Here is a 12,706-nt window from a genome sequence, read left to right on the forward strand (position 1 = left end):
ATTTGATGTTTTGTATGCAATGTGATGCTTCCAAAAATTTAGTGCTCTTTTGTAAAAAACATCCCTTTTTGAAGCAAAATAATCATATTCTAAAATCACATAGATGTATCTAAGTAAGAGATTTTGAATTTTAAACATGGGAATATCCTTCGTACCTAATATTAAAAACAAAGGAAGATAGACCAACTTGGAATACCAAGGCTTTTCAGAAAGTGATATGTAGTAAGTCATACCTCAGCCACAGTAATCCTAGTGTGGCATCTTGTAACAGGTGTTAATTCGCAAGCAGAAAGGTCTGTGGATAAAGCCATCCAAATGCCAAAGGTAACAATATGTAACATAATCTAGAAGAATCTTTATCTGGAAATGAGGCCAACAGTGTATGGACTCACAAAGATGAGACTTTCAGTCACAACTTTTATTCAACTGTCACATATATCAAACAGCTGGAGAATAAAATGAGTATTCATGCTATTTTATGTGAAGACATATTGATCAGATTGGTGGATACAGTACTATGGACTTCAGTGTGATTGTACTGAAATGTGTTCTGGGAAATCATTGTCCTCAAACAGTAGATGGTTTATCGAAAGTCCAAATAAATGATTGGTGTGACTTGGATATGAAATCTCTATAATAGAGTCTTTTCCAATAGAAATTACACTACAGAGCTGTTGTCAAGATGAATGGTTTTCAGATAGGTCATGGTATCATAGACTGTAAAGATATGGTGAGGTTAATTGTAGTTTAATTTTAATTTGCATATAACTTTCTTTCCAGTTTGTTATCAGTTATTCAAAATAATTTTGAAATTTTGATTATGTAATTGTACATACATGTTGCTTGCTAAATAACATCTTCAAAATGTGATATCTGTAAGATATACATAATTGTTTTTGTCTTTTAAGTTTAATATGAGAGTATTGTTAGACACAATAGCTATTGCCAGTTTGCTAATGTAACTGTTTACAAATCATTAGTTATATAGTTTAGTTGTTTTTAATTAATGTTGTGTTACTCAAATCTGAACTTTTCTCATTGCTTTAAATGAGTACACTTACATCATAATGTCTCAGTAGTTTGTAGAAAGTTTTAAGCTTCAGTTTGGCAATATATACATAGGATACCAAGTGAAGTTAAATAAGTTAAAGAGAAAGGATGACAAAGTGAGAAATATGGTTTGAAATTTTAGCCATAAAGAGTATTTAGTGGTGACTAATAAATTTTAATAACCAAAATATAGTTTTTTAAATAACTATTATAGGCTCTATTTTTGTGATGTAATTTGATGTAATTTAGTGTTTTTTCTAGATCTTTTGAGGAATTTGGAATAATGACAATAATTTATTAAAATTAATAACCATTGTGTAAAAATTCAATGAGAATTCATTGAGGTAGAAAAGAAAATCAGTGATGGAATAAAACATTTTGAAAATTATTTGGCTACTGCAAAATTAAAACTGACTACATTTTTTTGTGTCCACCCAAGATTTTCCACCTAAGTCAGATTTATTGGGACATGTTTAATGGAAGGACGTATTTAGTCTGCCCCAGTTAACACTACTGTAATTTTATCTATGAGTGAATGACATTGATGAACTACTTTAACTATGGAACCATCAAATTCAGTTCAATAGTTTAGCTGGCATGTTCAAAAGCATCAGATAATTGAGAAAACAACAGACTATGATGGAAGGGTACCATTGGAGGTATATTAGATTAAGTTGAAAATAATTTCTAGGCTGAATGGGTGGAAAAGTGAACAACTAGTTATTCATCTTATTGCTTACTTAAAATAAACAGCTTTAACAACATTAAGTGTCCTTCCAGCCAAGAGCTGTAATAGCTATGAAGAACTGATAATTTGCTTTATTTAATAAGTTTAGAGCAGTATATAGAGGAAAGAAAAGATCTTAGAAGAACATACAGAAGATTAGAAAAGGTTGGATTTTTTTTTTTTCATTTATCGTTTCTAGATACACCACACAATTTGCTGGATTTATTGAAGCCATAATAGAAAAGGATGTGAGAATTAAGTTGAATCAAATTAAGTGTACATTTTTAAATGAAGCTGTTTAATTGGCAATGAAACATTAATCTATTAAAGTCACAAATAAACAATTAAAGACTCCATCTAAAGTTTACTGGACTGTCAAATTGAGTAATATAAAAATAATTCCTGATGAGAATAGTGTAGAAGAACCAAAAGGATTAGTTAGACAATTAGTTGCAGAATGGAAGAAATAAACTTACAAACAAAATTTCTTTACTAATTGATTACTCACTGAATTCTCATTAAATAACTACTGATTACATGTATTTATAATTTCTCTCATTTCTCTAAATGCAGTGGAATTTCTTGATTTTTATGTAATCATGGATTTTCTAGATTTTTAGGACTATGTTTTAACTTTCTAGATTTTGCATCATCATAATATGTAATAGCTCTCTCTTGCAAACAATTTAAAATTGCAGCACTTAAAGTATAGCTTACACCACGTTTGTTTATGGATGATATGTATGTCTGGAATTATTTTTCTCATGACAAGAACAGAGTTATATTTATGTAGTACAGTTATTAATTCTTACCTTGAAAATCTAATTTATAAATGATATAATTAAAATTTCTGATAGTTACATGCACTTATATAATTCACATCACAACAGTTGTTGTTCATGAAAATGAATGATATAAATAATAAGTCTGTCATATCCAGCTGGGCTTATTGGTACTTATTATGGCAGATATTCTATGGTAAACATATGTAACATGTTCTTTATTGCTTTTGTGCATAAGGTTTTAAAATTACACTCTAGTTATTCTGAGTTTACAGTATCTCTGAATCCTATGAACGTGGAATTGTTCCATTAATATGAAATTTATATCTGGGAAGTTATACACAGTAATCAATAACTCTGAATGTACTAAGTGTATCTTCATAAAATATGACAAACTTTTAGCAAATATTAAAAGTCTGTTTTGCATAAAATATCAGATTTTTTAATTAGCTGTTTTTACTAATGATATGTTTGAGCTTTTACAAAGCATTTAGTGAGTCAGTCTAGGTGAAGAATGTATTCATGCTAAAAATACGTACAGTTATTTTCATCTTAAAATTTGAGATATCATTAGAATAACCTCTAGAACCTCCTAAATGAACATCAACAGTTTTTTTTTCGAGCAATATTTTTTATATGCTTTTTTTCTTCATCTCAAGACTAACTTTATTGAAATTATTGTCAGGGTTTTAAGAATGTGTGTGGGCTTGGGCTTGGATTTTTCTACAGTAGGTGTCTGTGACTTGTTGGTGACAAACTTGGACAATAAATGGACAGCACACAATCCACTTGTTTTAAAATAATATATACTTGAAACAAGTCAAACACATGTTAAAAAAATTCTTTACTCTCTTGGATATCACAGTTGTATCTAAAATTTTAAATAAGTCTTTCTTGTTAAAATTCCACTCACGTTGATTCAATTACTTTAGAATTCAATTCACAAGAGAAACTCTTTTTCTTTACTTTGTTTTTACTGTACAATCTGTGATAAATTTACTCACATTATTCCACAGATTACCACAGTTGTATCTCAAACTTTAAATAATTGTCTCCTTTTTATCAAACTCCACACAAACTTGTTTAATTACTGTAGAATGCCCTTTGCCAAAACAAATTATTCTCCTTAACTCTATTAAACTGTGGAACAAACTTTGAACTATTGCACAATATGACTTATCACTCACATGGTAACTAACTTCACATTTTCTGACTGAACTTTGCTTAACATATTTCTAACTTTATTTAACATTTTTCTCTACCTGATTTCTTCTAACTTAACTCTTTTCTATCTTAAGTGTACTTTATAAACTGCCTGACAAACTGCCAAATCACTCAGTCTAGATCTGTCTAATCATTTCTCACTTAACTATTCTCTGCTTCTTAACTTGCATTTTCAAGCCACCTAGGTGTGTGTGTGTGTGTGCGCATGCACTTGTATGTTCACTGAGGCCTCAAACTTTCTATAAACTATACAAGTGATGATATAATGTAACAATACACAGTTAAGGTAATGAGAAAAATATCAAAGATTGGAGTAACATGACATCAACAATATTAGTAAACCCAAGACAACAATGTATGTTCACTGAGGCCTCAAACTTTCTATAAACTATACAAGTGATGATATAATGTAACAATACACAGTTAAGGTAATGAGAAAAATATCAAAGATTGGAGTAACATGACATCAACAATATTAGTAAACCCAAGACAACAATTTAATTGTAAACACAACTTGTGACTTGTACAGAATAATGTAATAAAATTTGTCACAACTAACACTTTTAAAACAATCCATTTTCAGTAATCCTGTATTAAAAACTAAACAATCATTAAGTATTAAGTTTTGAAATAAACTAAGTAATAATCATAAATGCACTAAATAGTCTTGTATGTCCATAAAGAAATTTACATTGAAATGTAAAGTTGACAAATATGAAATAAAATAAATACCTTTTTTTATTCTTTGAATGCTTTATTTTCTGAGAGTTTCAATTCTCTTTTATTCAAAATATCAATTGTTAACCTTTTCATATTCATTTTCTTTTAATTTTTGTAGTTTTTTGTTTTGTTTTTTTGCCTGTATTTTGGATTACTCTCCTTTGTCAAAAGCAATGAATCACAATAAGAAATATTTATTCATCTGATATTAACACTACAAGTAAAGTGTGTGACCTCTGTAACATCTAATTTTGCAAATGTAAATGTGCTAGATGTCACTTGGTTTCACCAAGTTAAATGTTCAAATAAACATTTATGTAGCTTTCAAATGTGCATTTTAGAACATAAAACAAATATTAGACCATAAAATATAATGTCCCAAAACTACTGATTTCTTACTAATCTATGAATAGGGTTAAATATTTCTGTTAGTTGCTAGGAATAGAAAAAAATGATCACAGATAAAGAATTTAAGACCAACTACTTAAGTATGCCTACAAAAAAAAAAGAAAGAACAAGTTGTTTTTTTGTATTGAGAAACATGTTTCTTATATTGGTTATAAACTCTTTCATTTTTCAAAGATGCATGGTTAGATAAGTACCTTGTAAGTTATGAAAAGATGGGAGGGTTCCTCTGATAGATTTGACAAATGTGTTGATATAAGGTCAAAAAGGTAGAAGACTCAAATTTTATATTCCTACTTATCATTATGTATACTTTGTGCTTCTAATTGAGACACTTAAAAAGTCATATCAGGGAAGATATCAAACCCATAGGGAAGAATGCAGAACACAAACATATTACATGACACAGTGATATGATTAAGAATTGTTTAAATATTTTCTTTTAAGATTAAGAAATTAAAATTTGTACAATATAAAAATTTGAATTTAAATTATTTGATGACAAATTTATTGACAAACATTGATAATAAAGTTGTTAATTAAATTTTGAATGTACTTGTAACTTTAAGCAATGTGCATAAGGTTAAGACCTAACACCATATGTGGTAACTACTGATGTTCTAGATTTTAGTAATTCGAGCTGCAAAGGAACAAGGACTTCCTGTTACATGTGAAGTTTGTCCTCATCATCTTTTCATGACTGTTGAAGATACTGAAGTCATTGGAGTAAAAAGAGCCAAAGTGAAACCTTGTTTGACGACTGCTCGTGATCAGAAAGCATTGTGGGATAACCTAGATGTCATTGACTGTTTTGCCACAGATCATGGTAAAAACTTTAAAAGTGATTCATGTATAGTTTTAATCTTCCAGTACTTTTCTTGTTAATAATAAATTTACATTTTTTTCAAGATTGGTTGTTCTGGTAATTATTAGATTGAAATACCAATAAATATATGCAAAGTTTTCATGCTGGTTTTTAAACTATTTACTATTAATGTACAGTTTCAAATTGTAATTAGATTCAAATTAACACTCTTATTCTTCATGGATGGATGATATGTATGGGCTTCTGCCTCCATAAGTTTTTGTGAATGTTTATGAACTTATCCTTAAAATAGAAAAGTTTGAAGGTTTTGATATATAACACTATCCTTTGAAAATATTCATTATGTATGAAATTGATTGTGATATGTCTTAAAATGAGCATGCTTCAAAAAAAAAAAGTATGAAATTGAGTATTTCAGTATTACATATGAATTTTCAGTACAAAGCATATCATATTTATTTTTGCCATACTAAAGTCCTCAAATCTGCTAAAAGCTATGGTTTTTTTTATTATACCTCTCAAAGAAACAAGAAACATTACGTAATTTGTGTTTCTAAATAAAAAATTTTTTCAGGTTTAGTTAAATATTACATACATTTTGTAAGTTTTTAATATTTATATCTTATTTCACAGCACCTCACACCCTGGAGGACAAAATGAGTGAAAATCCTCCTCCTGGTTTCCCAGGCCTTGAAACAATCTTACCATTATTGCTAACTGCTGTTAATGAGGGTAGATTGACAATTGATGTAAGTTGCTTTTATTTCTCTTGACAGTTTTGAAAGTGCAAATTAGTTTTATATATACTTATGTTTAGTGTTTAATATAATGTTTATTTTGTGTTACAAGTTTAGATACCTTTTAAGCTGTACATTTCTCTTTTGGAAGCATGACTGAGTGGTAGTTTTATGTACTTGTAATATTAAAATATTAGACATGATATCACATGGTAGACAGAATGTGAATAGTTCAATTTATTTTTTCAGAAGTGTTTTTACTGTTATTTTTTGTATTGTGCATTTAATTTCAGATAGAAGGTATTTAACATATGCAAAGGCTTTCTCATCAGTAAAGCTTTAAAGTGTATTAGATAGCTCCTTTAATATTACAAAATACTTGAAACATTGAGAAATTATTTTCATTAATCTTTTTGTGATGGATCACAGGTCAAAAACCATTTCATTGCATTTGTTGACTTGTATTCAAAATTTTATTGAACTAGTATTTCAGAAATTTAAGTCAGTAAATTTGGAAACAAATTTTAATATTACATATGAGTTAAATTCTTAATTTAAAAGTAAATATTAAAAAACACATCAAAATATAGATTTTGTGAGACACATGGTATGTTGAATCCAGCACTGATTGAAATTAGATGTTTGTAATGTCAAAATACTAAGTCTATAGTTTCAAACAAATTAGGAACTTAAATTACTAATATTATCAAGCTATAATATAAAATAAGAACCTCCTATTTATTATTTTGCTGAGATATGGTTCATATACTGAATTAAACAGCAACCCCATTCACCTCTTTCCATTTTTGAAAATGAACCCTTATGTACACTTACTTCAATATATGACATGTGAATAACTAATCAACAGCTTAGAGTGTCTCCCAAGAGGTTTTCTCAGCCATTTTAATCTGTGAAAAGGAAACCACATTCTTTCAAAAAAAGATTTCAAGAAGGTAGGTTGTGTCTTTAGTCTGCTTGAAATTTCATTTTTTTTTAAATATATAAATGCATCTTAGTTACTAAGCTTAATAAGTTATAGTGGTATCAGTGTAGTTATTTATGATTTTTTGGCTATTTAACTGTATATATAAAACCTTAAAAATTTTGTTTGAAATCCTCCAAATGCAAACTTTTAAAAGGCTTAGCAACTTATGTCCAGCAGCAACCATGTACAAAGGTTGTAATGAAAGAGATTGTTGTTTGCTTTGCTTTTTGATTTATTGTTCTATATTTTAAGAAAAATAAGTTTAATAATTTATTTTTAATTAATGATAATTTGTATACATATATATATAATGTAGGATAATTTAAAATGTGACTGTTTATTGCAAAGTACTAGTCCAATAAAACATAGCCAACACAGGGAAGATTAAAGATCAGTTTTATATTACTGGATGTATGTTGTAAGTGCATGTGCACTCCATCAGTGCAAGTTATGCAATGTTAGCTAGGCATGACTGGAAAGTCAATATGATAAAAAATAATAGATATGTATGTAAATATATAGCATTATGAGACTTAGGCTATTTGTATTTTCATGTTATAATATGTGATCATTCTAGCATGAAAGAGTGTAATTTATATTTTATTTCTTATATTCTTGATGATGGTTATGAGGTTGGTTAAGTGACAGACCCCACATAGTTAGAGTATAGTTAAAGTAACATAAAATATAGTTTTACTGAAAACAAATGTTTGAAATGTAGTTAAGAGGTTTTAGAGATTACACAAATAATATTTGAGATTTTTAGAATGAAGAATAGTTTTTTAATTTTAACATGACATAACTTTGCATTCAAACTAGTAATGAAACAGACTCTATTTTCACAAACAAATCTTTAGTGAAAATATTTCATTAAAAAATATGATTTTCTGTATACAAAATACTTGTGATATTTACTAAACGTCTTCCAAAATTTGTGAAGATCCACCTGCTGTATCAAAAGTTATAGTGCAAATACTTAACATGTACAAATGTGTAGATTATATTGAGCCCATTGCAAAAGGGTTTATAGTGTTTTAGATAGTGTTTATTTGTTTCCTGTAAAAGTATCCTTATTAATAAACTTAAAGAAAAAATATTCAGTGTTTTATTAAGTTAATATCATTATGCAGAATGCAAGTAAAAAACAACCATCTGTTTTAGAAGAATTAAATAAATGTTTGTGGTATAATGAGAAATCGTTCTTCAATATTAGTCTGTTTGCATCATTTTTTAGACATAAAACAGCCATTTCAATTTGAAAAAAAAAATTGTGTTCACTAACTCATGATTAAATTTGTATCAGTTTTGCCAGTGTCATATAAATCACAATCTTGGCAGAAAATTTAATATCTTACCAATTTAACTTTGAGAATTAGTTTGCATTGAGAGGTAAAAGAAGTCATTAATTTTTTTAGGGTAAGAAATTAAACATTACATTGTTAAATGTCTTTTATCAAACAATTTCAATAGCATATGATAAAAGTAAAGGTTGATACAATTTGGAAACTTGTATTTTACATATTGTTTGATGGAAGATCATTTTGTTGATTTATGTTTGAAATAAATGATTTAAACCTTTAATGAAATGTAAAATTTACAAGTAAATGCAACAAAATACAGATATAATAACCAGTAAACAGTAATTTCCCAATAAATTTTAGTTGCAAGTGAGTCATTATTTTGTTTTTAAAAAAAAGTTCTGAATATTTTTGTGTCTATTAAAGTAGTAAATATGGAACTTGTGTATTATGCAGGAAATTTAATAAATTGTGAAATATCTTAAAAGAAATAAGTACCATTTACAAGTCAAGTAGAAAGAGGAGAGGTCTATTTAAACACAGCTAAGGCTCTTTATGTTTAGTTTTACATGAAGATATTTGCTATGGATGTGATGTCAATATCACAATGAAAAACAAATAAACTGTGTTTAAATAATAGCAGAAACTAACATTTATTACAAAATATCCTTAACCATAAAGCAAGATTAATGGATTTTGAACAACAACAAAAAAAAGTCAAACAAAAACAAGATACTAGAAACAAAAAACTTGTCAGCTTGGTCATCAACTAAAGGTACAATATCATCAGTGGAGAACATCTGATTTTTGTAAAGCATTAACAAAGGTGATATGATTGTAACAAATCTTTTCTTTATGCTCGAAATAATGAAAACTTTAATACCAAAATTCTTCAAAATCAACTAGAGTATTTACTTCAATCCTCACAAGTGGGACAAAATACATTCACAATTCAAAATCTAAAACGTAGCTAACCTCCAAAAAATTTTCTATTCAGTTGCATCTTATCACAACTTCAAAAGTACAAGTTCAACAATATAACCTTGATACAAAAAGTTAATTTTAATTTTTAGTTTTTTTTATTATTAGTCATGAAAATTAACTGATAATGCTCCTAACTACCTGTCTGAAAACACCTCAAAATAACTTTCAAGCAATATGCCTTTAATTTTCCACATTCTTGTATGTTTGACACATTAGTCCTCAGTTTTGTTTTCTTTTTATACCACTATTTGCTACTAAATGACTTGAGTAAAATTCAGTGCAGGATGATTAATGGCTATTGATAGCTTATTTACATAACGTGACACCTAAGTTTACATAAAACAAAACCTAATACTATAGCTATTGCAACAGTATCCTTAACGTTATCCATTGTCAGTCATTTTTTTCTCACTATGAAAATAATACTTAAACACTTTATTAACCCTAAATGGGTATGAGCCAGCATTATGCAGAAAAAAACACTAGAAAAAATCACAACTAAACATTGTAGGAAAAGGTACATAAATGTGACCATAATTATTAAAAAGTTAAGGAATTCTTTTTTACAGAATTGCGCTTTAATGCAGATGTTGTAATCTTGTATCAAACTGTAATAAAATATCACTGACAGAACATTTTTGTAAATTGCATTGAATAAATATTAGTGTAGATATAATTTATTAGTTAAAATATGACAAATTTTCAGAAATCTTGTTGTTTTTTAATGCTATTTGTGGTTGATTGTTAGTGCTTAATAAGTAAATAATGGAAAATTATATGAACCATATGATAAAAATCATTACTTGAGATGAGTTACTTTATATATATATATATATATATATATATTTCAAAAATAACAAGTTTAATTATTTAAATTTATATTTTTACATCTACAACTATTTCTTTAGAATTACTTCACTCTAAACTTAGTTTTATAAGAATGTAATGATATAAATCCAGATAAATTAAGTAATACAATAGAAGGATTTAAAATTTAGGTACTTTGTTGTTTCAGTCAGGCAATCTCTATTTAACAAATATTCTGTCAATCTGTATATCTGTATAATGCTTTTTTTTTTGTAATTTAATCTTGCATGTTAAGAGTTATTCTCGTGCATTAGGTACTTGTGTATAACACAAGAGTGTGACTCAAAAACTACATTAATTAAGAGGCTTGAAGCAATAAGCAAGGTTAGAGATGATGAAAAAGCATCGAGAAAGCTTTCTCACAATTAAGTGATTAAAATCATAACTTAATGCATTTCAGTCTGAAATTCTCTTCTGGCCAATCAGTTAGGTACAGTGGTTTTCAATAAGTACATTGTAAGTGATATACACTTTATTACACTGTAAGTTTATATTACTGAATAATAATATATGTAATATTAATTGTTAAATAAGTTTTAATATTATTCATTATTGCTATTAATTTTCACATGAAGATTGTTTTGCATTACCAGCTTAGTGTATGTTATGCATTTTAATTAATTTAAGATTTATTTTTTATTTTCTACTCATTTATGCTATTATATATTTTTGTCTTATGTAATTGGTTTTACTAATTTATGTGTATCCTGTAGGTTTTATTGATATATGTAGCATTTATTAGTGATTAGAATTAATTACTGTTAAGAAATCTAATTTTCATAAATACATTAAAGAAAATATAATATATATGTTTGAATAAAAATAGTTTGAGAAATATAATTCTAATTAACAAATTAAATATTTGAGAAATTTGGATTTATTTTTTAAAATTTAAAACTAAAAATATGCTCCTCTGATAAACTCTGCCTAGAGTGAAGCAAGGGCCAGTGTTTAGCTATTAAATATCTTGACAAGGAACATATGTACACATGATGTTTTGGCTTGTATGTAAATATGTGATCATTGCAACACTAAGAGAGTTATTAGTATAATGTTAATTTCTATAATCCTTTTAAAGTGTAGAAACTGTAATAATACACATTAAAGGCTTAGTCATCATTTTCAATAGGTGATAAATGTAATAAGACTCTATTACTGAAAGATATAATAACGTTTTTTTGTGATATATTAGGATATTGTTAAACGACTCTATTACAACCCCAAACGGATCTTTAACCTTCCGGATCAGCCTAACACATATATTGAAGTAGATTTGGAAGAAGAGTGGATTATTCCTGAAGCAATGCCTTTCAGCAAAGCCAAATGGACTCCTTTTGCTGGAAGGAGTGTGAAAGGACAAGTTAGAAGGGTAGTTCTTCGGGGTGAAGTGGCTTTTGTCGATGGTCAGGTTTGTAAACTGGATTTATAAAGCAGAAATTGATTGTGCAGTATTTTATTAAAATAGTTAAACCTTGTATCAGCACATTTACACTATTTTTGTTGTTAACATTATTATCTGTAGTTGTTTTGGATCAGTAACATAAATTTAGTTAGATTGGTCAATACTCAGTGACATTCAGATTTAAAATTAGAGCTTAGTTGTATTTTCTGTCCCATAATATTAAACTAGGCTTAATATGGGTCTTTGTTATTTTAGAATTACCTGTAATTTATCTTACTGGTACATTATCAATAAGGTTAACTATATTTTGTTTCTTCAAAACATCACATCACGTGGTGAGGGGACCTCCCAGGGAAGGTTCTATTCTGTCTGGTTACTTACTCTGGGATGTAAACATCTACCCACGTGTTTGCTGTGGGTGGTGACCCAAGGATCCTGGTGGTTAGGGGTCCAAGTAACACACCACTTTGGTGAATTTGTGGACTTTGGGTGCCTGTCAATGCTGGTCCACTTTGAGTCAACCAAGTACCAGTGTTGGAAGTTCTCAACGGGTGTTGAAACATAGTGCCTGATGCTGTATTGGGTATAGTGCTCACGAAACCCTGGCGTTGCTGCATTGTGTTTGCATGACATTGTAGTGCGTCCCCTCGTAGTGCTCCATGGTGGGTGAGGTCAGTGGGTACCAAAACTTTTCTTTTT

At 28.3% G+C, this 12,706-nt stretch overlaps 1 protein-coding gene across 4 annotated transcripts in view; it reads left to right on the forward strand.

The window, feature by feature from the left end:
- The window catches only part of r (carbamoyl-phosphate synthetase 2, aspartate transcarbamylase, and dihydroorotase rudimentary), a 271,962-nt gene that overhangs the window by 186,491 nt on the left and 72,765 nt on the right, over window positions 1–12,706 (forward strand). For all 4 annotated transcript variants that reach the window (XM_076473756.1, XM_076473755.1, XM_076473753.1 and 1 more), the window contains exons 32-34: window positions 5,533–5,734; window positions 6,368–6,483; window positions 11,798–12,013. In XM_076473756.1, coding sequence (XP_076329871.1) covers window positions 5,533–5,734; window positions 6,368–6,483; window positions 11,798–12,013 — 534 coding nt within the window. The remainder of the gene's footprint in view (window positions 1–5,532; window positions 5,735–6,367; window positions 6,484–11,797; window positions 12,014–12,706) is intronic.

This window comes from Tachypleus tridentatus, chromosome 12 (genome assembly GCF_004210375.1).
Source record: "Tachypleus tridentatus isolate NWPU-2018 chromosome 12, ASM421037v1, whole genome shotgun sequence".
Lineage (NCBI taxonomy): Eukaryota > Metazoa > Arthropoda > Merostomata > Xiphosura > Limulidae > Tachypleus > Tachypleus tridentatus.